We start from the raw sequence: 27539 nt of genomic DNA, 5'->3' as shown, positions 1-27539 counted from the left end.
TTCACCATGTAACTTATTCACTATGTAAGAATTTGTACTCCATCTAAGAATTTGTTCGTTATGCATCAGAAGATTGGAGACTGACGAAAATTGGGCTTGGGGTGGATTAATGATTGTGCATTGAGTATTGACCCCCCTATACAGAGATTTGTTGTGGTTAACAACTATTTGATCAATAAATATGAGAGATGCCCTCACAATATATATATATATATATATATATATATATATATATATATATATATAAACACACTTCCAATTGTAAAATAAATAAGTAACCGGGATGTAATATATAGCATAAGGAATATAGTCAAAATATTGTAACAACTTGGTATGGTGATACCTGGTACCTAGAAATATCATATATATAAATGTTGAGTCGCTGTGTTGTACACCTGAAACTAATGTAATGCAATGCTGTTGTCAACTACCCTTCAATAAAAAAAATAATTAAAAAAAAAAAAAAAAAAAGCATACTTGGTTCATAGTGAACATTTCATGTTAGCTGTTATTTCCAGACCTTTGAGACTCAAAATTCCAAGAAAGAGGTCTCAAAGTCTGGATGGAGTAAAGTGACCATATAATTTATTGTCCAGGCCAGGATGCTGTTAATAAGTATGCTAGAACAACAGATACAAGGATTGGTGGCTTCCCTAAGGTGGGGGCATCTTTGCCCTCAAATGTGACTGATTAAGGCATTTTGCCTTCCTGCCTCAACCCAGTTAAACCTCTGGACTTACACAAACCAGGGAGCAAATCTTTTTGAAAAGCTCTTTAGACAGACAGACGCACACACACACATATTCACGTTCATTAAATAATAGAAGTGTTTTTCTTTCTAGGTAACAGAGTAGTGTGAATCTGCACATGTATTTGGTAAAATTTGTGCAGTACTTTTTACCCAAGAAATAGCTTGACAGGTGATATTTGAGCTCTTATAAATAGTTTCTATTATCTAAAAAAAAAAACAGCTTACCATAAGTTTCTCTAAATATCTGGGCCCCTCATGCCTTTAGGTGTAGATTTCTCTAACCTCCACATGTTCCAGGTGCAATGCTTTTGTGGCAGTGAGGATACAGTGGTAAACAACATATTTGGATCTGCCTGTCAGTTGCTTGTGGTCTAGTGAGAAGAATAATCAAATAATGACACATATAGAGCCTTAAACTGAGATCTGTTTGCAATGAAGGCAAAGTACAGGTAGCTAGCTCATAAACAGCCCTGCCTAGCCTAGAATGAAGGGAAAAGTTGGCTGAGGAAGAGAGCTTGCTCAACGCTGAATAGGAGTTGAAGAGGCAGGATGGAATGGGGGGTTGGGGAAGAGGCAGGAAAGAGCATGGTCTTCTGGGAAAGAAGACCCTGTATGAGGAATGCAGAAAACTGGAAGCGTCTTTTTAACACATCGCCTTGGCTAATGGAATATGATTCATCCCAGTCTTCCTCTATGTTCCCTTAGCATTTACACAATTCTTTTATGGTACATGCGATATTACATTATAATTTGTTGTTGCTGTGTCTCTGAGGTTCTTTAGGGCAGGGACTTGGCTTATTTGCTATAAGGTACCTAGAATAGCCCAGTAGCTTTTTCCCCATCTTCCCTCTCCCCATAAATCCTTAAGTATTTGCTGTGTGCCATGTACTGTGTGTTTGCTGCGTAGGAAGGTGGCGCAAGATAGGCACAGTCCTGGCTATCATGGAGCATGCAGTGTGACAGCGGTTGGTTTTGTTCACTGAGTGAATACATTGAATGACTCACTACCTAGAATCAGAATTTTGAACTCTGGAGACCATTTTCATGCAGTTCAGTAATTCTGTGCTGCCATTGCAGCTATGGAACAGAAACAGTAAATGCTTAAGTGTTAAGAAGCCGTGCTAAAGTAAATTGAAACAAATAAAAGAGCCCGCAAAGTAATAGTATAAGCCATGGGGGAAATATGACTTGTTAAAATTGACTTTGTATATTAATTCTCATGAATATATATAGAAACAGCACAGAACTCCTATCATATTATTCACTTCATGGTAGTGTACTTTTTCAGACTGCCCTGTTCATGTCCATATTGAAATGACAGTTTTACTCTGCATTCCTTCATGCCGCTACTCAGATTCTCCCTTCCTGTTAGAAGCATGGATAGGGAGGTAATGCTATGTTTGTCTAAGATAGTAGGAACTGTAAATAGCAGTTCTTCGAGTGAATATACAAGGTTTCAAATAGTCCCTGCTCTCAAGAACTTGCTGATTATATGTGTGTGTGGTATTGTGTGTTTCCTTGCAAATTACTGACTAGAAAAAGAAGGGCCCAGAGTAGAATGCTGTAGAGAGCAACACTGGATATAATCAATATGTCTATCCTGAAGACAGTTACTTGTCCTTAGCAGGAGGGGAGAGGGGGTGGTCTTCTTGCTGACTTTGTGTAATGGGAGGCCAGCCTTCCAAGTTTATTGTGTGAGTTGTATCACCTGTGAAGTTAAAGTGAGCTGTTGCCTTTCCACTTGTGTGTCTGTCTCATGAGGAAATAAACCCTTCAAAGTCACTGCCTTTCACCACATGCTTGAAACAAAAATTCATGGCCACAAAAAGCCAAGGTTACCAAAACTATACATTTCATAGTTGACAAGTGCTCATCCCACCTGTCATGTTGGCACCATTCTTATGTGGAGGCCATTTATGCACACCTGAGTTCCTTTCTGGGAAAACAACCATTTCCAGTCCTCAGCTTTCTTCAGGTATTTCCTCCACATTTCTGGTTATCATGTGTATACTGCTATTTCTTGATTTTTGAATTTTAGACATCCTTTGTCTGTTATGGAAGAGAAGGGTTTAGCTTTCTTGTACTCTCTTGGTCCAGTCTCTTCCTTCATCCTTAAGATGTATCACAATTTTGAGTTACATCAGTATCTAATGTTTATGTTTATATTGTTATGGCTGTTAGTATTATTCACCTGCTGAACCACTTAGTATACTACAATCCTATGACTTTTCTTGTACAGTCCATTAATGGCCTATCTTGCTTTTCTGAGTTTCCTATGTTTGGCTCACTCTTAATTCCCAAACTACAACCATAATTTTTAAATCTCTAAATATTCTTTTCATGTCCTAGGCAGACACATCAATTCATCTCATCAGTTTCAGTTTCTCCCACAGACACGCCCCTGGAGCTCTGCGTCCTCCAGCAATGGTTGGGTCCACCTTTTCTTGAGGTTTGCTCGCAAGGCTGATTCCCTTTGCCCTTTTTTTGCCCTGTTTCCTGGAACAAATGTCTTCCTCTTTCTACGTTTGCTCATTTACTAGGTAGAGCATATCCTCCAGTCGCCGCCTAATAAAAGGGTGTGTGGGAGACAAAGTTTGAGGTCTTACATGTCTAAAAATACCTTTATTCTCTTTTCATACTGGATTGGTAATTTATCTGCTGTAGAATTCTAGGTTGGAAATCATTTCACCTGAGAATTTTGAAAACATTGCTCCTTTATCTCCTGGCTTCCGGAAACACTGTTGAAAATTCCATTGCCACTCAATCTATTGTATGTGAACTGTTTTTTCTCTCTGGAAACTGTGTTCTCTTTATCTCATGAATTCTGAAACGTATTCTGAAATTTTACAATGTGCCTTGGGTGGGTGGGTCTTTTAAAAAATTATTCATCCTACTGAGCATAGGATGGATTCTTTCAACCAGAAGTTCATACCTTTCAGTTCTGGGAGAATTTAAGTATTTCTTTGGTAATTTTCTTCTCTCTTCTTTCTGTGTTTTCTCTGGAACTCTTGGTCTTCTAATTATCTTGTCTTTTCTCTCATAATTCCCATCTCTTTCTTTGGTTTCACTTTCTGAGAGATTCACTCAACTTTATCTCTAGCCCTTTGTTTGTATTTTTATTTCTACTGTCATTTTTTAACTTTCCAAAAATTTGCCCTGGTTGTTAACAGTTTTTCTCTAATCCTGTTCATGTGTGATAATAGGGTTTTTTTTTGGTTGAAATTTTGTTTGGTTCCTTATTTCTGTTCCTTTGTATCCCTTTAGTATGTTTGTTACGTGCTCTGTCTTTTCATGGTGAACGCTTTCCTCAAATGTATTGTAATTCTTGGATGTCATTTAAGAGTGAGACACTAAAAAACTGATTAGATGGTCTCTATAGGGATGGGCAGGAACTTGTCAGTGATGGATTTTATGTAATATAGAGTGATTAACTTTGTTGGGGATTGTCCCAAAGTCAGCATCTCTTGAACTTTAATGTGGAGTCATTTAGTTGCTGCAGGAAAGAATCTTGCAGCCTCTGTCTGGGGAGAGGGGTAGGGCTGCCAGCCTTCTGGGAGCCAAGTGGGTGAGCAGGGCTGCAATCTTGTCCCTCAGGATATAGACTTCCTTTTAAGGACTCTGTTTGCAGTAAAGTGCCTATCCTTGCCTTCTGCTGTTCCTAGTGTCCGAGTCCAGAGCCCATCTGGTTCAGTTTCTTCACAAAATAAGTCTACTTTCTCTTGCCTGGAGACAGGAATAATAGTCTACTGACTGCCCTGGATGTGACTGGAGACCTGGTAGTCTTATGCCTCTTTAAGCAAAATTTTATCAATTCCCCTTCTCCTGCCGCTTGTCATCCCTGGCGTCCTGTGCCACCTGGTCCCTATAATCCCTGAGCCTTCCCAGAGTGTATGTGTGAATTGGCATTCCCTCCTCTGGTTGCAGGGATTTAGCTCTGCTAACTGACCTACTGTTCATCTTCAAAAAAATGTTGACATTTTATGTTCACTGTTGTCTTTTTCCTGTTCCCTTGTTTGTTTTTACTCTCATTTCAGTGGGGTTCAGGAGTGAGTAGAAATAATACGTGTTCAGTTTTTCCCAGTTAACCTGAATTCCTTTGACACTGTTTTTTTTGGGGGGTGGGGTATATCATGATTGTTTCATATCTCTAAGTTTTGTTTTTCTCCAAAGATCACAAGCTTCCTTGACAATGGGCATGGTTTCATAGGCTCCTTGTTGTCTCTCCTTTTACCCTTAACAGTTAAGTATGTAGAAAGCATTTTAGTAAGCATGTGTCAAATTCATTTGAATAAGATGAAGTCTTTTTAAAATTAAACTGACTTTAGACAATGTTTCATTGTGTTGGAAACCTGCCAGTCTTTCCTGAGGTTCAGAGATAAATACGCCTTTGCAAGGATAACCAAAAGAAGAAAACAGTGAGGGCCTTTGGCAGAAAAAGGCTAATGAGACAAACTCCTGTTTTAGACCTTAAGGATTTAATGAATCTGAATGGAAAGCTGCCCAGTACCTCTCTTCCCCCTCAAGTTTATTGCCATTACTCTCTCTTCACAGAGGCAGTGACGGAGAAGACCCTTTCCTGACTTGGTGCTCTGAGAGTCTTTGACCTCTTGAGAATTAATGCAGGAGGAGATCCACAGAGCTCTAAGTTGTATTCTCTCAACAGTCAAGGTCAAGATATTGGAGAAACTGGAAGGAACATGCACTAGAAGTCAGACGTGGGATTTTGTTTCAGTACCACATGAATTAGCTGTATGATTATCAGCAAGTCATTTGAACTTTAGTTTCTTACCTGTGGGGTGGAAATAACAATATGTATTTTCCTGCTCCAAAATATAGTTGTAAGGATCAAATACAGGTAACATGCATGCATGCAAACATTTGAACATTGTCATTTTAAACTAGCCATGTCCTCATGGTTTTGCAGACCCTCATATCCAGCTACTGACTGATCTATCTATGGGAGTCCAAATTCATTTCAGACTTAACGAATCCAAAACAAAACTTTCTCCCTTCTCCTTTCCTCACATGCCTCACACTACCACAGTCACAAAACAAAGCAACCCAGGATTTCCTCCTGAATTTACTTTCATTATGTGCTGAGCTTTTCAGTTCATACACACCCTATGCTCCCATCCTCATTTAGCCACTAGATTCTGTGTCTTACTATTGAGTCTGTCCTTTTTTCTCTGTCCTGCATACCAGTGCCTTCATTCAGGTTCTCATGTCATGCCTGAGTTGCTAACTTCCATCTGGGCTTTCTGTATCTAGTACATACTTCTCCCACTCCATCATCTACACAACTGCTTAACATAATGATTTTTTTTTCTTCAAATTCTGAAATATGTTAGGCCATCACAACAGCATGGTGAATAAATAACAGACTGACCATCTAGATTCCCACCTCCCAGTTATCAGCAGAAGGATTTTTGTAAAACATGTATCTGATTGTTCCCTGCTCAAACTTTTTCAGTAGTATATGAGACCCTTCCTAATCTGGCTGTGCCTGCCTCTTCATTCTTGCATTCTCCACCCTTTCACCTGTATGCTTTAGCCACTCACAGTGACTTGTATTGCCCCAGTTTGCTGGGACTCTTCCAGGGACCTTGAATTTGGCTGTTTCCTCTTTTGTTTCTTTTGCCTGGCTGATTTCCTTCTAAGCTTTAAGGCTCAGCTCAAATATCTCCTCTTCTGCAAAGCCTCCCTTATCCCCATTTCTTCATGAGCTACCCTTTGCATAATTCCTTCCCAGAATGTCACATACTGTACAGTATTGTTGTTTGTCTTCTTGCCTGACTTCCCTACTCTACTCATGGGTGGAGACTGCATAGGACCCTGGTACAGGAAAGGGTGTGTCTAAACAGTTTTTTAATTGGATTGGCTATTCTGATGGTCCATTGAAATGCCATTACTACCAACTAGGAGCCACTTTAGGAAATAATTTGGTCCTGCAACTTTATCCCATACACTAGTCACATGTGAAAGTGAGCTGGGCACTTTGGTTCCAACTTAAGGTTCTTCTGTCTCTTTGTTTTACATACAGATATCTCAAATGCACGTATATGGCTCATCAAGAGATTGTTGGCATTTTTAATGGATACAGGAGTAGCAGGTTTATTGTATACTGCAGAGAGACCTTGTCACACAGGGATAGCAGGTTGGTAAAAACCTAAGTTAGGAGTTGCAGCCTGGTGGTCCTGGACCAATTCCTTGCATAGTGCTATGCTCTTAGAAGCAGGATGGATTCCACTAAAGGGCTTAAAGTGTATATACTGTACAATGAGCAGCATAAAGAATTATGGTTCAAGGTCAAGTATGGTAAATGCCATGGTGAAGGTGCAACAGATGATCTGGAATATCTGAGGGGGGTGATATAATAGCAGCCTGTGCAGCCAGGAATGGTGTTGTGGATCAGGGGACATTTGAGCTGGGCCACTTTCTGTGTTGGACAGATTAAGTATCTCAGTGTATTTTCTACTGTTCTTACTTGATTTCACAGAGACTTAAGCACTTTTACCCAAGGTTTTTGCCTGAGTTTTATTAGGTCTCAAGAGTGATACACAAATTTAAATATGGGTGTTGATGGCTCTTTTAAGTCAGATAGAAGGAACCCTACCTGATTCCCTTTTAGAAACTTAATGTCTGATCGCCACAGTTTGGACTTTAGAGGCTGTGCCTTTTTCTCCTGTTTAGCAAGTGCTTCCTTTTCCTTCAGTGTGGACTTTGTATCTCCCCCAGAGCTTGTCACACAGTAGGTGCTGAGTGGACACTTGTTGAACTGAACTCCCTCCCAGTAACCTTTGTAAGCCTGCTCCTCACAGGCAGAGCTCCATGCTCCTTCTTGCTCTCCCACCACATGTCACACATGTTCCTTCTCAGGGCTTTTGCATTTGATGTTTCTCTACCTGTCCCCCTCCGACACCCACACTGCCATTCCTTTGCTTAGCTCTCTTCTCAGAGGCCACCTTCTTCTTTCTTTTTCTTTTTCTTTGCATTTCCCTGATGATTAGTACCTGTTGGCCATCTGTATTTCTTCTTTGGAGAAATGCCTGTTTAGGTCTGCCACCCATTTTCTTTCTTTTTTCTTTTTATTAAAGTATCTTTGATATACACGCTTATGAAGGTTTCACAAGAAAAATAATGTGGTTACTACATTCACCCTTATTATTGAGTCCTCCCCATACCCCATTGCAGTCACTGTCCATCAGTGTAGTAAGATGCCGCAGTCACTATTTGTCTTCTCTGCGCTACACTGTCTTCCCCGTGACCCCACACTCAGAGGTCACCTTCTTAAAGAGTCTTTCTCAAGTGCCTCCCTTAAAGGGTCACCTTGTTCCTTCACTTTTATCCCCTTACTTTGCTTCATCTGCTTCCTTTTTCTGTGGCATTTATCACTACCTGGCGTCACAGTATATATTTATTTGCTTATTCACTCACTCTCCCCCTAGAATTCAAGCTCCACAAAGGCAGATACTTTTGTCTTTTCTCTGCATCTCCAGCTTCTCGAACAGTGCTTGGCACATAGAGGGCACATTTCACATATCTCTTGTATACATGCACAAGTAGCCCCATGAGCAGGACCTCATTCAGCACCTATCTCACTGCAGAGAGTGGACTGTGTCTATGTGGTCTGTTCTTATTCATCTATACCTGCAGATCCAGACTGCCGCCTGCCAGGTCGCAACATTTTGTCAGTTTTTAAATGAATGGAGAAAGGCCTTCGAGGTAGGAGTCTCATCAATTATATTCTTCCTTGACCTCTTCATTGTCTTCAGGTACCATCTCAAAGCACAGGTACTGATAAGGAAAATTTACAAGGACAGCAACCTAGCGGGTGGCTCCACTCTGTCTCGCACCCCTCCCTCCTCAACATAAACAACACTAGGAGGACAGTAATTTAGGAGGTGGCTCACCTCTGCCTCGCCCCCTCCTCAACCCAAAAAAAAAAAAAAAAAAACTCCCTTAGTTTCCCTGTGCTCCGGAGCACCCAGTCCCAAGGTTCGCTCCCTAAACTCCCTCCCCCTTGCCTGCTCGCTTGCTGTGCACGTAGGAATGTTACAGATAAGGAAGCAGAAAGGTATAAATTGCTCCCTTTTCCTGTGTTCGGGGCTCAGACTTTTTGGGAGATTACTCCCCTCTGAGCCCGGTGTGAAATAAAGCCTCAACACTCCAAGACCTCTGAGTGCTGCTTAGTTTTTTCCGTCGGTGATCCAGTCCAGGCTTTTTTTCAGTATTTTTCGTAACAGTACTTCTGAGCACAGAGGACAAGCCTTGCTGTGCTTTGGCATCATGTCCATGCAGTTGGGTTGCTGTGACACAGGCCTTTGAACCTATTGCTATTAAACTGGCTCAATTCAGTTTAGTTCTAGTTTCCATGAGTCATTTAAGTTATGGGGAGCCTATTGAAAGGAAAGGAGCGACACACAGCAGCAATTCACCGGAGAATTCCACTTTATTAGGGAAAGGTGCTGGGTTATATAGGAAGGGGCATGAGCTGATTGAGGTGTCATTTCTACGGGGCTGGTGGCTATTGGCTAGGTGCTGTTGGGAGGGGGGCGAGGGGTGATTGGGCTTCAGGTGGCGCGGGCGGGAACCGAGGACCGGGAAGAGAAGCAGGAAGTTCGCCATCTTATGAGTGGGGGCCCTTCACCTATCACAGTAGAATTTACAGATGCAGAAAGGGAATTGATGGATTAAGTGATTTGTCCAAGGTCACACAACTGACAAGTGGTGGAGGCAGGTTTTGAAGTTAGGTCTGCTACTGCAGAGCTGAGCACTTTACGTAGGTTCTATAGTTGCTTCATACAGGATTGCTGGAACTGCTCCAGGTCCCATCAAGATTAGTCTGAGGGCTTGTCCTTTAAGTCAGGGGCAGTTACTGCATTTTTGCACGAACTATATAGCTTAGACTTTGTTTAGGAATCTCCTGGACTGTTCTTTGTTTTTTCTCCCCCCCTGGTTTTCTCTTGGTGCATTGTATTCTGCTTTTGTTTGTTAGTGAGCAGCCCTTTGGTACTCACTGTTTTAGAAAAAGCTAAAAGGACGGCTGTGATAGGGAGGAAGACCTAGACTGTAAATAGCTCTTTTCTTGGGCTGCCAAGAAGGAAGAAACTTGGGTGGAGAGGGATGTTACTACCATCCTGTCTGAAGCTAAAATTCCAAGCAGATAAATTATATTTCTCCATTTTCATTTAGGTTTTATTTACTATATCCCCTAGTCCCCGAAATTTTTGGATGGGCATTTAGAAGAAATGTTGGTTAGAAAGAAGTCCCCCTGAGGCTTCCTGGAAGGCTGGAGCAGAAAGGGTAGGGGAAGGGAGGAGGTGGGGGAGGGAGGGGGTATGGAGGAAGGGAAGGGAGAGAGAGGGAGGTGAGGGGAGGGGAGAAGGGGGAGGGAAAAGCAGGAGAGGGGAGGGAGGGGGCAGGGGGAAAAGGGGATCTGGGAGGAGGAGAGAAGGGGAGGAGGGATCAGAGGGCCTAGAGGGAGAAGAAGGGAAGGGAGGGGAGGTGGGGGGAAGGGAAGAAGGGAGCCTGAAGGGAGCGGGAGGGAGGCCGTGAGGAGGAAGACGCCAGCCAAATTTACTTTTGTGCTTGGCTCCTAAGACCTATTGTGATAACCAATTCAGTTGGCTACAGAAGGAAGGCAGTAAGAAAGGTGGATCGGGAATTTAAGTAACAGTAGAGAAACGACCAGCAGCTTCCTGACGCTACACGAACTAAACAAAAACACTTATGACCGCAAAGATGGAACCTTATTACTTTAGATGCTTCTAATTGGAAAATTGTGATGTGAATGTGAATTCAGATCCTGGAGGACCTTTTCCTTAGTGATCTTTACTGCAGAGATGGCAAATAAGATAAAAAGAAGACTTATTCCAGTTTTTAAAGGGTAATTTTCAGACAAAGCTAAATCAAGATGCTCACACATTATTTAAAAATGACATGTGTTAACAGATTTTATGCTACTCACTAATTAATGAGGAAACCAGGTGGATGTTAAATCCGATTTGAAAGAAAAGTCAAAGCACACATTTACATGGAGGAAGGGATGTTAAAGGATTTCCTTAACTATAAAATGAGGGATTTGAATGGATTTGGTTCTCAAGCACATGGAAGCAAACTGGCTTTGTTCCACAGAATTGGGAAGGTCAGTCAAACCTCAGACAGGTTAGAATTCGCACGTCTATCAGTTTGCCTAAAACTTACAGAACTGTAAAATAGCTCCAAGACAAGAATCAGATCAGCTGGAGGGTGTCCTCTAGACAAGCATGCTTTTCTGTTGAAACACAAAATTATTTCTATAAGACGTTTTAAGTGTCTTCCAGCATCTTGAAATACCATTTACATGGAATGACTGGATACCACTAATTAAACATCATTTTTCTCTATTTGCTAAGTACAGCTCCCCAAGCTACATAGATATACTACCCTGCTAGCTCAGTGTTAAATTTATGCATGTACTTAAAAGTGATAATAATTTTTAAAAAGTTGCCTCCTGAAAAAAAAAAAGAAAGAAAGAAGGCCCCTGGTTTTCTCTGTATTTTACACTATCCCTGCTATCCTCATTTACTAGTTAGAAATGTTACAGCTTTATGTGGAAAAGTCCTTATCTTTATTATCTTTTCTAATTGTTTTGAGGGAGTTTTAGTGCCTGGTATAGGATATCTAAACTTAATCACCTCTAAACAAGAGACATGGAGGTGAAAGAAAATGATGGAGGGCTTTCTCACTCCTACCTTTTTGTTAAAAGTGAGGATGATTTAAATCTTAGTTTTAAGGTTACTTTGGGACCTGGATTGAGATGGTTGAAGAAATAGCAGATTCCTGATGGTGTCCTACAAGCTGGTATCCTGTGCTCCCCACTGCTTTAACTCGTATTGGTATTTCCTCTTTCCTACCTCCTGTTGGTTTATTCCAGTCATCTTGCTGTTGACTTACTAAAGCCTTGTCCTACTGCATCTTCACCTCCTCTTGTCATCTCAGTTAGATCATAAAGCTCTTGTTTGGCCAAATGCCAAGAGCTCCATAAATGGATCTGCCACTGATTTGGTTTATGATTTTGGGGAAATAATTTGTTTCTGAATTCTTAGTGTCACCTATTTTATAATAGAATGGTGATATTTTGTCTTATTGGGCAATTTGAAAACAAGCATGAAAACTGTATCTTCCAAGTTTTCCTGACCCATTTCACTTTCCATCATTCTGTCATTGTCAGGCACAGGCATATCATTTTTGGTTTAGAAAACAAGGTCATTGTACAAGTGTGACAAAGAAATATAATTGCTTTTAACTCTGTTTGGAAGGTGCCATAGGAACCCAAGCTTAATGGAGGATGGGGATACCAAGATGTACCTCAGGTATCATGACACCAACATCCTTAACTGACAATGAAAAAATGACCTAGATATCAAAGCACGTATATCCTCTCTTTTCACTAAAATTCATCTTAAGATTTTAGGCCTCATACAGACATTCTCATTGCCAGGTCACCATTTATTATTAACATTGATGTTTATCTTGATCTTTTTCCCCTATATATAGGATCTTTTCCCTCTTTTTAAAAATCATTACTATAAAAATACTATGTGAATACATTCTCATTGTAAGTGTTTTAAACAGTGTGGTAGAATACAGAACAGAACATGAGAGTCTCTTTTCACTTCATTCTGCAGTGTTCTCCAACATACATTTTCTTCCTCACAAGTAACTACCAGCAACACCTGGGGGGGCCATTCTTCCCACCATCATCCATAATGTGTGTGTGTGTGTGTACAGGCACACTTATGAAACAGAGGCTCATATTTTTGTGTGTTACACAATGACTTCCTTTTTTTTTTTTCCAGTTACTCATAACACAATATGTCTTGGGAAATCTTTCCCTGTCAGGACATATAGGCCCAAGATGTTTTCTTTCCTTTCCTTTGTTGTTAATAGTTATGTAAATTCATTTTATGGGTGTACTTGGAGTTTAACTGCTCACCTATTGATGGACGTAAAGTTTTCACGTTTTACTCTTACGGTGAAGCAGACCAGTACAAGCATGTGTCTTTCTGCATGTGTACACGTGTTTCTGCTGGATAGTTGCCTGGAAGTGGAAGTGCTGGCTCAAAGCAAATGCCTATGTTTTCTTGGGCTGAATCTACCTGTCTGTCTGTCTATCTGTGATGTAAGCTGGAACTCATTTCTGTTACTCCATAGAGCTTTAGACAGGAGATGAAATAAACTTGTACACTCAATGCACTATCCTGACAAATTTTCCTCACAGATTCTTTCTATATACAGTATTAGCAACTCTTGGTTTTTTTCTTCTTCACCTTATATTATAATTTTATTGCATAACAGTATAAATGGTGAAGTAAATATGATGTTCTGCTCTGTGTCTGTTCCTTAGTTTACCATAATTTCTCTATTGATGGACTTTAGGGCTATTTCCAAAATTTCATTATTATAAATAATGCTGCTTCTAAAGGCTCTGGGCCCAGATGGTTTCACTGGTGGTTCTTTATAATTGTAGTTCTCTATGTCAATGATTCCTGGATGCAGAAATGAGTAGATAGCTACCCAGCTGATCTGTGTCCCAAACCTAAAACTGATACCATCCAGTTGCAATAACACAAGAAATGAAAACCTTAGACCAACCTTATTCACAAATGCACATGTGAAATCCTAAGTAAAGCCGTCTCAAGTAGATACTCCCAAGTTCAGCTCACCAAGGTGGCCACAGTGGATAATGGCCAAATCAGGTTTATCCTAGCAATAAAAGAATGGCTCAATATTAAGAAACCTACTGATAACAACATATTAGTTGGTTAAATGTGAAAAATTATGATTGTCTCCATAGATGCAGAAAATGCATTTAAATTGAATAGCTATTTATAATAACATTTTTTAAGGAAAAAATAAGATACTTCCTTTACATTTTGTAGAGCATTTACTTCAAACCAACTGCCAACAACATTAGAGGCATTCTCATTAAAACCAAGGACAAAATAAAGCTACCCTCTACTTCTAAAATATTTTTTAGAAGCTCTGGCCAAGGCAGTAAGGTGTGGAACAGAAATAAGAATTAAGGCTTTGAAGATTACATAAGATGATATTTTGGCCTTCCTACTCTGGTATTTCTGATTCAAATAAGGCACCCAAACTGTAGATTCACTTTGTTATTCCTCTTATTATCAATAAGACATTTGAAAAGAAAAGACCAGTTGTCTTTGCATCTTAACACATGTATCCTGATGTTTTTATTAATGTGGGTTCTTTGATCCTGAACCTTGCTGATTGAAATGTCTTTAGTATCTGTAGGTCTGTGCTGAGATCTCTCTCAAGCCTTCAGTCACCAGCATAGCACTGGGTGTTCAATACCTGTTACTGTGAGTGGTTTGGTTCACTGATACATTGATGACCTTTCAGTGAGCTGTTCTTTCAATCCTGGGAGTGTTCAGAGGCACAAGTCCCAGATTGGGTGAATAACGTAGTTACAGATGAGAAGGGTACAGAAGAACAAGCTCTTAAATGATGATACTTGTCTTGACACTTGACTCCTTGTTCAGCAAATCATTGTGTACCCTGGTGCTTACATTTCTGTGGTAAATAGCTGCTGTCCTTTGTCAGGAGTCATGTAGAAGTAACTGGTTTAGTTAAACACTACACAGAATTATTTTCCAGGCAGCTAGCTGTCTCTGGATATGATCTGTGACTTCAGTCTTTCTTTTTCCTCTATAGCATCTGGAGAGGGCCAAATGTGAACTGTGTTGACAGCACTGGGTACACACCTCTGCATCATGCTGCTCTGAATGGTCATAAGTGAGTATAAATGTGCTACATTCCTGCACACCCTTCAAAACCCAGGCCTTCAGATTTTCTTTTTGGTTCCTATATAGGATTACTAAGCAGTGGCACTGAGGAGCAGCAAAAAACAAACTAAATTCAGCCCATCCAGAATTATTATTAGTGTATAATTTAAACATTCTTCCCCACCCCACCCCCAAAAAAACTTGAACGAAGGTTAAGTTTTACCTTTTCTTTTGTTTGTCCTATTCCCATTTGAAATGGCACAGTGCCACACAGTGATCTGAATATGAAGATTAGATGTGGGGCAGCCAGGTCATATAGGGGCTGGATAATCTTAACCAGCCCCTTTGTAAACTGAAAGGGCAATTAGATGATTATGAGAAACATCCCTTCTGTTAAAGTAGTTGTTTATTTACTCTTTTGATTGCCATTCTCTCCTCATAAAATTGGCTTTTTAGACAAAAAGAACCATATTAAAGGAGAAAAAATGCAAATAGTATTGCTTATTTAATTAAGTATAGTTTATTGAGAATTGGGTGGGGTTTGAGTGGAAAGTTTTCCGGAGAAGGTGTGCTTTGAGGGGTAGTTGGAGAGAAGGTGGCATGGGTTTAAATGATTTGACAGCATAAAGGGTGCTGCCCTCCAGGTAAGGGAGAATGTGATGGCTCAGTGAAGAGGCAGGCATGGTTGTGGAGTACAGTAAGTAAATTTGCCAGAATGGGGAAGAATAGAAACCAGAGTTTAACAGAATGGAGGGTGTTAAAGAGAGTTTGAGGCATAATACCATGCAAGATGAGCAGAAATTTAGTTTTTATGAGGAGGGATTATTGAAACCATTTTAGATTTTTCTGAGCAAGGGGCAGGGCTCTCACCACCTTCTGGTACTCTATATTGCTTGTGCAACATTTGGCCCAGCCTAATTGACTCTTATGTGCTGGAAAGAGGTGATGATTGCTTCCTTATACATTAGACTTTTCTAAAATAGATTGAATGTGATCATTATGTTTTTTTTTTACAGCCATTTTAGACAAAGTCAACAAGAAATCTGTAGAGACCCCGCCCCACTTAAATAGTGGGGTAACCTGGATTAAAGTGAATCTTGAACTTAAATGACTGTAATTTGTAGCCAAGTTCATCTGCAGATGGTGTTTTTATTTACAGTGGGGATTTTCTTTGACCTCATGTGTATTGGGGATAATTGCACACTTGTATCTACTTTAGTAATATCACCAAAAAGAAAGCCAAGTCCTTCTTTTTGGATGTATCAAATGAGACCATATGTATCTGGCTTATGTGTGCAAAACTTTAGTTCTGCTCTACCTGACCGCTGAAGCTCCCACATCACTAAATGCTCTGAATGTGGTGAATAATGGTATTTGTTTTGCATGACTACTTGTATGTATATTTTACCCCTGAATGCTGTTTAAATATCACAAACAAGAAAACATTGTAAGATTTAGACAAGGGGACCAGACATTTTCAGAAAAATGGAAAATAGATGGATTATCTAGAAAGCCTGGATTAACAGGGAGGTGATGAGTCAGTGAAATGTGGCTCAGGATGGTTCAGCTGCTTATCAACAGCTGTACAAGTAGCTCATGGAATAAAAGGAAGAGACTGGGTAATGAGCTCAGGTAGATAGGGGAGCCAAATAAATGAAGAATGTCTGTGCAAGGGTGTTGTGCTATACAAACATAAAGAGCTAACTTCTGCAAACTCATGGTTGATTTTTGCCTTCTAGGGATGTGGTTGAGGTTCTTCTGAGGAACGATGCGCTGACCAACGTGGCTGATTGTAAAGGCTGTTACCCTCTGCATTTGGCAGCCTGGAAAGGAGATGCTCAGATAGTGCGGTTGCTCATCCATCAAGGGCCCTCACACACCAGAGTCAATGAACAGGTCTGAAGGAAGGGAAGCTTTCTTCCATTGAGCTACAGCCAGACCTTGGCAGCCCCAGTACGGTCTTACCCCATGGCTGAAATCTCAGGGAACCAGCTCTTCCATGCCCTAAGAGTGATTCCCCTCCTCTCAGCACTACTCCTCTTTAGAGCATCAGGAAAATCATATGCCATGAGGATGCATTGTATATGCATTTGAATCATGCATATGTGGAATAGTACTATAATAGAGATATAACTGCCTCATGTGCAGAATTTGAAATAATGCTGCAAAATTGCTTTGAGTCCATTTCAAACTGATGGGTCTAATTAATTATAAAATGTGCTTATGCCATTGACATGGCAACCCAACTTTAGCTGATAAACAGAAATATTCCCATTATATGTCAGCATATGTGCACTGTGCAGTTGTTTTACATACATCAGAACTTGCAGAAGTGGAAGTAATCATGCTCGTGCTGAAAATGAGCTCACAAAAACATGTGAGTGAAGGTCAGAGGTGAACCAACAGAATGAACATCATTTACGTGGTGTCTTCTTGTGTTAATTTAAGACTGACCATGCATGCATTGACAAAGCAGACATAATTCTTAGAAAACAAAAAAGGTATATTTTGAGTAAAAATACCTTACAATGGTCATTGATATAGGTACTGAGACTGTACCTCCTCTTCTTTACATTTATTTCTTTGGAAAATTTACACTTGAGTTATGCAAATTCTACACAAGTCTTTCATAAACTACAATTCCCTGTAGTTTGAATTTGAAATTGTGTGTCCATCAGAGAGGAGATGGGCTTTCCCTATATGACAAGGCATTTTCTCTGCTCTGTGCTGAAGCAAGTACTTTTCTTAGTTGTTTGAATGAGAGAAATGCTGCTCTTTCTGAGTAAGCTCAGAACTGTTTTCCTGGTGACTTTGCTGAGAGGGGATTGTTAAATTACCTGTAGGATTAATTAGATCAGGATTATTCCTAAAAAATTGGAACTTATTCTTGCAAGTCCAGCTATCAACAAGACCATGCATATTGTCAGTGAGCTGTTAAGAGCATCATTTTGATTCAGAGAATGCCAGCTTCACTCTGAGGTGTGAGAAAGTTAATAAAGCAGTGCTCCCAAATCTCTCAGTTTGGAGATTGTGTATGTACAGATGTTAATCAGCTTTCCTTTCCCCTTCAGGCTGTATTTTTGATAGGTGAGCAACATTCAGAATCATCAATGAGGATGTTTGGTTTATAACATTAGGAATGAAAATTTCCCCTTTAGAATCTAAATGCAATTTTACTCCTGATTAAAGGGATTGTAATTTCTTTATCTGTAGGAAATTTTAAGGAATTTTGCTTTTAACTGATATCCCTCAATGTTAAAAAAAAAACTAGGCACCTATTAAAGTCCTTCTCATTTAAAACATTTTCAGCAACCATTTCTAATCCTGTCTTTGCTCACTCTTGCCTCGGAACACAGCTGCTTGGATTGTTGAGCCACTTGAGTGTGCTAGCTTGTCCTGCTCACAGCTGCCTCCTGCTGGAATATCCATTGATAGATTGATAGATGGGACACCAACCCAGTGCTTTGATTATCTGGCAGGCAGATGGGTAGGGCAGGGGCTGGGCAAGACGTCTCTAATACTTTGAAGAACCTAATGGATCTGGGTTGTAGTTAACAAGTATTACACTGATTTATTTAAAAACCACTAATGTGGTTCCAGTTGGACGCTTGGATAAGAGGGGGTAATGGTTCTGTACCCTAGAGGTTGTTTTCCCCATTAACTAACTTTTGAGCATGCAGAGGGCAGATCCAAGTTGTTCTAGTGCTGGGTCCCCTAGGGGCTGTGCATTGCTTTGATATATTCCATCCATTTTTATCATCACATTCTCTTTTCCTCTCCTTTTTATAGAATGCTCTTGAGATCAAAGAACTGAAAAAGTACGGCCCCTTTGACCCTTATATCAATGCCAAGGTGTGTACTTAGCTGCCAGGATTTCTCTGCATCATCTCTCCAAGCTGCACTTTCTCTTTGGTCCTCTCTGGCTTCTACTCTTGTCCACTCAGGCTTCTCCTCATCACCCTGACTGTTGTCGCTTCCGCCCGGCCCACCTGCTTTTTGGCTTGTCTGGGAATGGGCAAATGCAGCTTCAGTGGGTTTTGTTTTTGTTTATAAAACCCACACTAACTCTGGGAAGGTTGGATGCTTTTTCTGGAATGTCTGAAAAACTCAGAAATGGGGAAATAGAAGGGATCATATTATATGCATAATCTACTGTAGTGATTTCTGAAGCTATTTAAATTTTTAAAAATCACTTAAAAGATGTCAAATTAGCTTACTTTTAAATATGCACAGAAAAAGGATTAAATTGTACTTCCTGGATTTTTAAAAAGTTCACTTAGTCTGCTTTCTCTATGTTTCTTGAAATGGAATCTGATTTTCAATAGCTTGTGGTGGAGGTGTGGGGAAAGGGGCATGGGCGATTCCATTTTACTCTTAAAAGCTGTTGCTTACGATCACCTCTCATTTCCTTGACCATGAGCTTACACATTTCTGCCTGGGGCTTTGAAGCTTCAGTCCTTTCTTCCCAGCCATTAGCTTCTCTCCCTCCCTGGTCAGAGGGCTCTGAAATTGGAAATGAAGTTGCAGGACCTAGCAGGGCTCTTGCTTTGAATCTCCCTCCCTGTGAGGCTGGTGCAAGTATAGATCTGATAGGCCTGATGCTGAAGAGCCCAGCCCCACTAACCCTTATGGCCCCTCAGGCCCTCCCCATATCAGGAGGCAGAACTTGTGGATTCACTGATGGTGTTAGCTTCTTCCTCCAAACTCTCACCTGCTGTTTTTGATCCAAATTTTCATTCAGATGAGGTTTGCTTTTTGGCAACAATCTACAGTTGAGTTGAGTCACTGCATTATTCACTTTAGCTACTTTTCATTTACTCTGAATACAGCAGGGAAGGGAAACATAAGGTACTTCCATATGTTTCCAAACACAAGGCAGATATTTGATGTTTTTCTGTGAGAAATACTGATTTAGCAAATGAAGCTCCCTGTGAGCTGAACCTAGGCAGGCTGTATGGAAGATTGTATTCAGCTCTTGGGCCTCAGTGGTAGGGAAGCATTTGATCTGGGGTAGGGAAGCACATTGGCTTTGTTTTGTCCCACTCTTGAAATTTTGTTTTCTAATCTTCAATAGGAAGATGTTCCATCTTAGTTTTCTTCTTTTGTTTGGAAGTAGTGTGGTAGAGAAAAGGCTCTCACAGTTAGTCTTAGGCCAGACCTGAGTGATTTTTGTGCTGTCCCGTACTGTTTTTACTGACTTGAACAAGTTAATTTCTCCGAGCTTCAGTTTCCTCATCCATAAAGTGGGTATACCATCTACCTTGCTGGATTGTTTAGAAGTTTAAATAAGGTAATACAGTAAAAATGTCTGATAACTAGTAATACTTTAGATCCTAATTTTAAAAGGTATATAGAAGGTGGTATTTCTGCAACAGCATTTTGGAATTTGTTCTTTGTTACTAGTGGGCAAAGCTTCATGACACGTGGCTCAATTGTCTGTTCAGGGTTTTGTTTTGTGGGGACCCACCTTGAAGTGACTGTTTTCCCACTTGGTTAGTTTAGTTAGCTTTTAAAGCTCTAATTAAAGGAAAGACTTCGGTTTCTGAGAGCACATTTTCCTTTCCCTTAATTTTGCACACATAAAGGAAAATTAGATGGAATAAAACCATACTTCTTTCTTTGTAAATACTGCCCTTTGCCTCCCCACTCCCACCCCTCCAACCCACCAAAGACCCAATGGTGGCAACTGCATTAAGGGATAAAGCTGCTGGGTTTTGCTAAGAATGCTAACTTGAACTGATTTGAATCTAGCCTCCCTAGTTTTATCCTGTCTTGTTGGGTTTTTATTGACCTGGCTTGTGTCTAGGAATTCTTTTGCCAAAGTATATTTGCATACCAAGTCCTATCAGGTACCTGTAGAAATTTAAAAGTCTCAGCTGCCTTTCCTGGGAGTGGAGGTGGTTTTCATGAGCTTTCATCTTCTTCTTCAACATATGGAGCCTTTCCTTTTTCAGCAAGTCAGCATAAACCAATCCTTGGCTAAGGTGGAACTATCAAAATTGTTTATTTAAAGTAATTTTAAAACAACTTAGTCTGAATATCATAAGATAAGCAACAGTCACATTAGTTTTAGGATAGATCTATTGTTTTGTACACTTAAAAGTAATTCCTAGTTTTAGAGCTGGAGGAGACCTGGAAGTTAGTTATCTAGACAGTTCTCTCCACATGCTGATCAGCTAGCTTGTCTGGTTGCATCAGAACCACCTAGCAAGTTTGTATATAACTTTTTCTTTTGGAAGAGCTTCCAACTTACAGGAAGTTACAAGAATAATACAGTGAACTGCATTACACTCTTCTCTGAGATTCACTGGTTTTAATATTTTGTCACATCTGTGTGCACTCTTGTCTATCTCTATGTAATTATTGTAGTTGATGAAGACTATTTGAGATTAAGTCATGACCCTTTAACTCCAAGTACTTACTATGCATTTACTTCCTAAGAACAAGGACATTGATTTGTATAACCACAGTACAATTATCAAATTCAGAATACTCAACATTGATACAATACTATTATCTAATTTATAATACATGTTCAGATTTCACCAATTGTCTCAATAATGTCCTTTGAGCAAAATTTTTTTCTGAACCAGGATCCAATTCAGGATCATACATCATCTGGAACAATTCCCCAGCTTTTCAAAGTCTTTCATGACATTGGCAGTTTAAAGAGTACAGCCCAGTTGTTTTGTAGACTGTTCCTCAGCTTGATTTTGTCTGGCATTTCCTCATGATTAGATTCAGGTTAAATATTTTTGGCAGGAATGCCAAAATGCGCATCGCATTACAAGGCACCTGATGTCAGTTTTTCTCATTCTTAATGATGATGAATGATTGCTTGGTTAAGTTGGTACCTGCTAGGTTGGTAAGCTTTTTAATAATTGTTTTCCTGGGATTTACCATCTGAGGTGCTACCTTGGCAATTCTGGGGTGTGACTTAGCATTATTTACTTTTTTAAGCTCACATGTAATTCTAAAATGAACCCAGTTTGAGAACCACTGACTTAAGTCAACTTTCCACTCAGAGCAGGAATCCTGTCACCTGAAAGGTGGGCCATCTACCCCTTGTTTTGTTTGCTTATTTCTCCTAGTAACAGAATTACTGCTTGGCAGCCTCTTTTTCTTTTTGGATTCCACTGATTTTTTTATTTATTATGCTTGGTTGACATCTGTCCTCTAAACCTTCCATCTATTTATTGGTTGGAGCTCTGCCTTCTAGAGCATTACAGAATAAGTTTAACTCTTCTTCATGTTTCTCATGTTTCTCCTAAATCTCAGTATACTCGGTTTGTCCTTTTGTTCCAATTTTGATATATTTCTAGAGCCTGTAACATTTTTGCTACAGAGAGCTGAGTGTAGCCCAGGTGTTTGTAACTTAGATATCTGTCCAACAGTGGACAAGAGTACAAATTGGGCTATAATCTAAGTGCAGGGAAATGATGGTTTTGAATAGTTACAAGAGGAGAAAGGCATGGAAATGTTTCTGTTTGGTTTTCTGATGCCTGGAGTTCATGGATTTTATACGTGCGCACACACACACGGATTTATACATTGAATAGGGTCTCCTTTTGTAAAGGATATAGGGATCTTTTTTTCTTAGAGGTACTAACCATAGCACAGAAAAATGAAAGTGTGTCTCAAGATGAGCAGAACTGGAGAGTTTGTGCAAAGACTTTGGGGAAAACTGGGATATTTCATGTCACTCCTCTTTGGCCCAGATTCATAGGGATATGATTCTGGAAACTTTTGAGGTTTTGTGAGCCTGTGGTATGATTTGGAAGGTAAGAAGGTTTCCAGGTGGTACTCACCTTGGAATCCCTCCCTGGGTCCCGGAATCAACACATAGTGACTTCCTGCCCTGGTAGTTAACAGGCTCAAAGGGGAAACAGTAGTAAGAGCTCATTGCAATAGCCTTTGTTCAGTAGTTGAGAGATGTAGTCACCACAGACATAAACTCAAGAGTATTATAGTTCCCAGACCGTTTCTGGCAAGACTGAAACATAAATAAGATGCTGCATACACTGTGAATATGAGCATAACATTCTGCAGATGTAGTTAGGCCATTTTTAACATAGGCAGGAAATTTGCCTGGTAGTGATCAAGACCTTGCCTTTAGTAAGGCAGCTTTGTGGTAGCTGCCTTAGTTCTAGCAAAAAAAACAGAAGGATAAGACTTTTTTTTCCACTACTGAATAGTCGAGAATTTTATAGTTCTTCAGACTCTAATGGCCTACTTTCTACAAAATCAAGGACAGGTTATTTTGGTTGTTGGGAGACAACTTAGATATAAAAAAGATAGCAGTATCTGCTTCAGGGTAAATAAGTTTTTCTGAACTGGAGTTTATAAGAATATATTATCTTTCTTGGCCCTTGCTGTCATGCTAATCTTGAGATGTAAAACCCTGAGAATGTTCTTTGGGTTGCCACTCTGCCCCAAGATCACTCTACAGAAAGCTCTTCTGAGTTTTGTTGATGTAGCTGTCTTTTTTTTTCATCATGAGAAAGTGAAGTGATGTGCTAAGTTTGCTCAGGGAACCCATGTCATAGGTTACTAAGAAATGGGCATGCCAAATGGGTATGATTTGCACAGTACGAGAAACCCCAATAATTTGCTTTCTGTCCAGCAGTTCCCTTCCCTCCAGACTTTTAGGTTGATGTGGAATTTGTCCCTTGGGCCCAGTTGTATCCTTGGGAGGCCATTGCTAACTTACTGTGTTCTGTAGCCAGTGAAGGATTGTCTGCTCTTTCTCAGCAGCTGCTCTCATTGAGCTGTGTTTGAGCTTAGCTTAGTGCTGATTCTTGTGTTTATCTTTGTGCATTTATCTTTGCATGTGTCCTGCTACCACCCTTTCTATCCTTATTTCATTTTTAAAATTTTCTTTGCTGCCATTCTGGCCTTTTTGGGCCTTGCTCCTAGCAGTTCTGGATCTTTCTGGTATACTTGGTGTAGCTGGGAAAAACGAAGCAGTCAAATGCCAGATCAAAAGCAGATGGAATTGCAGGCATGTTTGGGTAACTCCTAATCTGTTACTTTTAACAGTCATTATAGAATTAAAGCAATTATGGAAACATTTTTACCTTTGACCACTGAAAGGTGCACAATATTGACTTGACAGATAGACCCCTTGTAAGATTTGTTTCCCCAAAGCAGCAGCAGCCTCCTGGATAAATTCAGGAAACTCAAAATCATGTGGGAGAATTATTTTCCCACATGTGGGAGAATATCTCCCATGTAATTGTTTCTTGAAAAAAGGAGGGGTCATGGAAACTACTTTATTCCTACTCTAATTACACATTGTCAGTAAAAAAGAAAGAACATAATTGGAATGATTAACGTTTTGCTTCTGATGGTTGATAAAGCATAAACTTCTCCCATTTTACCCCAGGTTCTACCTTTAGTTTGAAACAAAATTGGTATTAAAGAACCATGGAGTTGTGAATTTGAATTGATGGCCTTGTTACAATTTTGAGTATTTTGCACCTCTCAAACAAAACATCCCAGTGTCTGAATCTTTCACACATAAGAAACACTTACCTGTGCTGCTGATTCTGCATGCATTGATTGGTGCAGGCTCCTGGAGTAGGCACAGGTCAGCATCAGGGTCCCATGTTCCTCTGTAACTGAGCTCATGTGCCTCCTCCCCTGGAAATGGCTGTTGGCTGATACCTTGAGAGTGATTTTTGGTGCTCTGCTCTGTTACTTTCATTGTTGGCTGATTGATTTGCATGCAAGAAGCTTTGCATATGACAAACTCTTTGAAAAAAGGTTGTATATCAATGGATGGTCAACAAATACAGAATCAGAACCATAGGGTTGACTAAATATGAATTGTAAAACCAGTTGAAGTTTAAAATGAATCAGTTGCAGTGATATTACTGGCATTCATCTGTGCCAGGGCTTCTTCCCAAGGTCTGCCACATTCCCTAGTTCACTCTCTGCAATTTGGAGACACTTCCTTGGTGGCACACAGGAGACTGCAAGGCAAATGTTGGGAGAGGACTGCTTCCCTTTTGCAGTCACTGGGGCAAGATGCGGCTGATTGTAGCAGTTGGGCTTGTTTGTGGGGGAGTGTGTCTGGATTTTGACTTACCTCTATTAGTCTCCAAGTATTGCTGCTATTTTTTTTCATTTAAATTTCAGTGGTTTTACATGTGATTATCCCAGGCATGTACCAGTCTGCCAGGCACCCTTCTGATGTGATGTGCTTGTTAACTCTTCAGAACAATGACAACGAGACGGCCCTCCATTGTGCAGCACAGTATGGCCACACGGAGGTGGTGAAGGTCCTCTTAGAGGAGCTAACAGACCCCACTATGCGCAACAACAAATTTGAGACACCTCTGGACCTGGCTGCATTGTATGGGAGACTGGAGGTGGTGAAGATGCTCCTAAATGCACACCCCAACCTCTTGAGCTGCAACACTAAGAAGCACACCCCTCTGCACCTGGCAGCAAGGAATGGCCACAAAGCTGTGGTCCAGGTGCTCCTGGATGCAGGCATGGATAGCAACTACCAGGTAGGGGGATGGATATACCTCCCAGGCTCAAGGGATTTAGTCATTTTGGAAAAGGCACAAGTAGTGCCATACTGCTGGGCTGTGTTCTTACTTAGCACGTTTCACATCACATGTCAGATGCTTTCATTCATTGACACATTTTAATGTGAAATTCTAGAGACAAACTCCTCCAGTCTATTTTTTGTTTCTTTTCAGAGTAATATTTATCATCATTAAATCCTGAAAAGATGTGCTTGTGGACTATCTCTTGAAATTAGAAAAGTTTCATTATCTTCCTGTACATATGTTCCCACTGCCACCATTTAGCACCTCCAAAGTCCCATCAACTTGATATTGCTGACAGGAGGCTTAACATTTTGCTTTAACACTTTATGCGTTCAGATGAATGGCCATTCCTAAAGCTTTGCATTGACCAAACCACATTTGAAGTTTAGGTGTTTTTTTTCCAAGGGAAAAAGCAAGGCCTTTTCTTCTTAGTATTCCTTCCACCCAAGAAGATGGACTTTTGAGGCATTTGACCAATAGGTGACCCCAAGAGTAACTGTGCAGTTATTCATGTGTGGCCTGCTGGCAGCATATCAAATACCCTTGATGTACAGGCCACTATAGTGGTTTTGGAATCCAGATGAGAAAAGTGGGAAAGAGAGTGAGAGAGGACTTTGTGTGGTTTATTTTCCCGTCCCTTCCTGTCTATGTCCCATTTGCCGTGTGAAGCCACGCCAAACCTGGTCACTGTTTTGATGACATCGTGCTCTGCGCTCTCGTTTGCTTTCCAGACGGAGAAGGGCAGTGCTTTGCATGAGGCTGCTTTGTTTGGCAAGACCGATGTGGTTCAAATCCTGCTGGCTGCAGGTGAGAGGTTGGCAGCGCTCTTGTCTAAACAGCATGCCAGGGTTGGGATTGTCCCCCTAGCCTCCCCAGAGGGAGATTTTTGTTGGCTGCATTTGAATCCAATGTATGTACATTTCCACTGGTTGATTGCAAGTGTATGGATTATTCTTAAATAGCTGATTAAATGACTTTGGATGAAAAATGTTGGTTGTGCTGCTGGGAGCATTTGGGAGTCTTGGAATTTGACCCTCTTGAGGCTGACTTGAAAATGCTCATTCCCCTTGTCCACCTGGTGTGCCTTTCTAGGAATTGATGTCAACATCAAAGATAACCGTGGACTGACTGCCCTAGACACTGTCCGGGAACTGCCTTCTCAAAAGAGCCAGCAGATAGCAGCACTCATTGAAGGTATCAGTTCATCCCCCTGCTGGGGCAAACCAAGGCCTTTGTATTTGGTGCAGCTTTCTTTGTCTGTCCATGTAGATCACATGACTGGAAAAAGAAGCGCAAAAGAGGTAGATAAACCCCCCACACCCCAGCCACCACTCATCTCCAATATGGACTCCATATCCCAGAAGTCTCAGGGTAAGTAGGTGGCTCTTCTCTGCTAGTTAAGGGGCCCTCAGCTTGAAAAGAGTTGTATGTTCTTTGACAGAATGGAAAATATTAATTTAAATAATAATTTCAAGGGGGTTGGGAGGACCTAATAAGTTCATAATCAAATTCATTTTTTCTGATTACTATATGAAGTTCTATTGAACATAGCCTAGGCCTTTGACTATGGACATCTTCTTTCCTAGTTTATTCTTTGCTTTTTCAGTTAGCTTTATGAGATCTATTCCGAGATATGAGGTAGGCAGCATGATCTCATGAGGAATTCAAATCTCTTGATGTTCTTTTTCTAACACACACTATAGTGCTTTGAGCATAGCTGGCCCACAGTAAATATTTAATGAGTGTCATCTGTTTGGTAGAGTTGTATATGGCAGATTTTGGTAAAACATCATTTGATCAACAAATGTGGCCTGGGTGCTAGCTTAAGCAGTCCAGCCTCTCAGTAATTAGCCAGGATCCACCTTTTCAGATTTATTGAGCAGCATTTTGGGTCTGAGAAAGACAAAATATTGACTGGCACCTTCCACCAGATACAAATCAAAATAAGGAAGGCCAGAGAAACAGAACAAAGTCAGGTACTAAAAAGGGAAAGGGATTTTTCAGAGGAGAGCAGAGGTGTTAGGTTAAAGGGTGCTCAACTAGTCTTTACTGTGGAGTTCTTGTCTCCCTTACCCCACCCCCCCACCACTTGCACTTTTTTTTCTTAATCTCATAATCTACAAGTAATAGGATTAGTAGTTCACTGAACTCTCAGCTTTCAAGGATTTTACAGTTACAGTTTTGACTATCTGCAAGAGATCAGAGATCCCTAGTCTGTAACAGTTGGTAATTTTGTAGAGTCAAATTTGGATCCCAGGTACTGTGAAGCTCACAGTTATCTAGCGAGTGAACCTACCAGCTACATAGTGCCTCCATCTCAGAAAGGCTGCACCATCCTCTATTTTGTGTAAGGACATGGAGGTTCTTACTAAGAATTTTAAGGATTACTTAAGTTTTTCAGTTAAACTTTGCTACATTTTATGGTTTAAATTTATG

The 27539-nt window shown here is 40.4% G+C and overlaps 1 protein-coding gene across 6 annotated transcripts in view; it reads left to right on the top strand.

Moving 5' to 3' along the window:
- ANKS1A (ankyrin repeat and sterile alpha motif domain containing 1A) overlaps positions 1–27539 on the top strand; it is a 296375-nt gene that overhangs the window by 142629 nt on the left and 126207 nt on the right. For 5 of the 6 annotated variants that reach the window (XM_057494084.1, XM_057494081.1, XM_057494083.1 and 2 more), the window contains exons 2-8: positions 14471–14551; positions 16281–16437; positions 18331–18393; positions 24762–25058; positions 25835–25910; positions 26196–26297; positions 26373–26474. In XM_057494084.1, the coding sequence (XP_057350067.1) occupies positions 14471–14551; positions 16281–16437; positions 18331–18393; positions 24762–25058; positions 25835–25910; positions 26196–26297; positions 26373–26474 (878 nt within the window). The remainder of the gene's footprint in view (positions 1–14470; positions 14552–16280; positions 16438–18330; positions 18394–24761; positions 25059–25834; positions 25911–26195; positions 26298–26372; positions 26475–27539) is intronic. The other variant, XM_057494082.1, reaches the window with a different exon arrangement.

This window comes from Manis pentadactyla, chromosome 16 (assembly GCF_030020395.1).
Source record: "Manis pentadactyla isolate mManPen7 chromosome 16, mManPen7.hap1, whole genome shotgun sequence".
Taxonomy (NCBI): domain Eukaryota; kingdom Metazoa; phylum Chordata; class Mammalia; order Pholidota; family Manidae; genus Manis; species Manis pentadactyla.
This window is presented reverse-complemented; position numbering and strand designations above follow the sequence as displayed.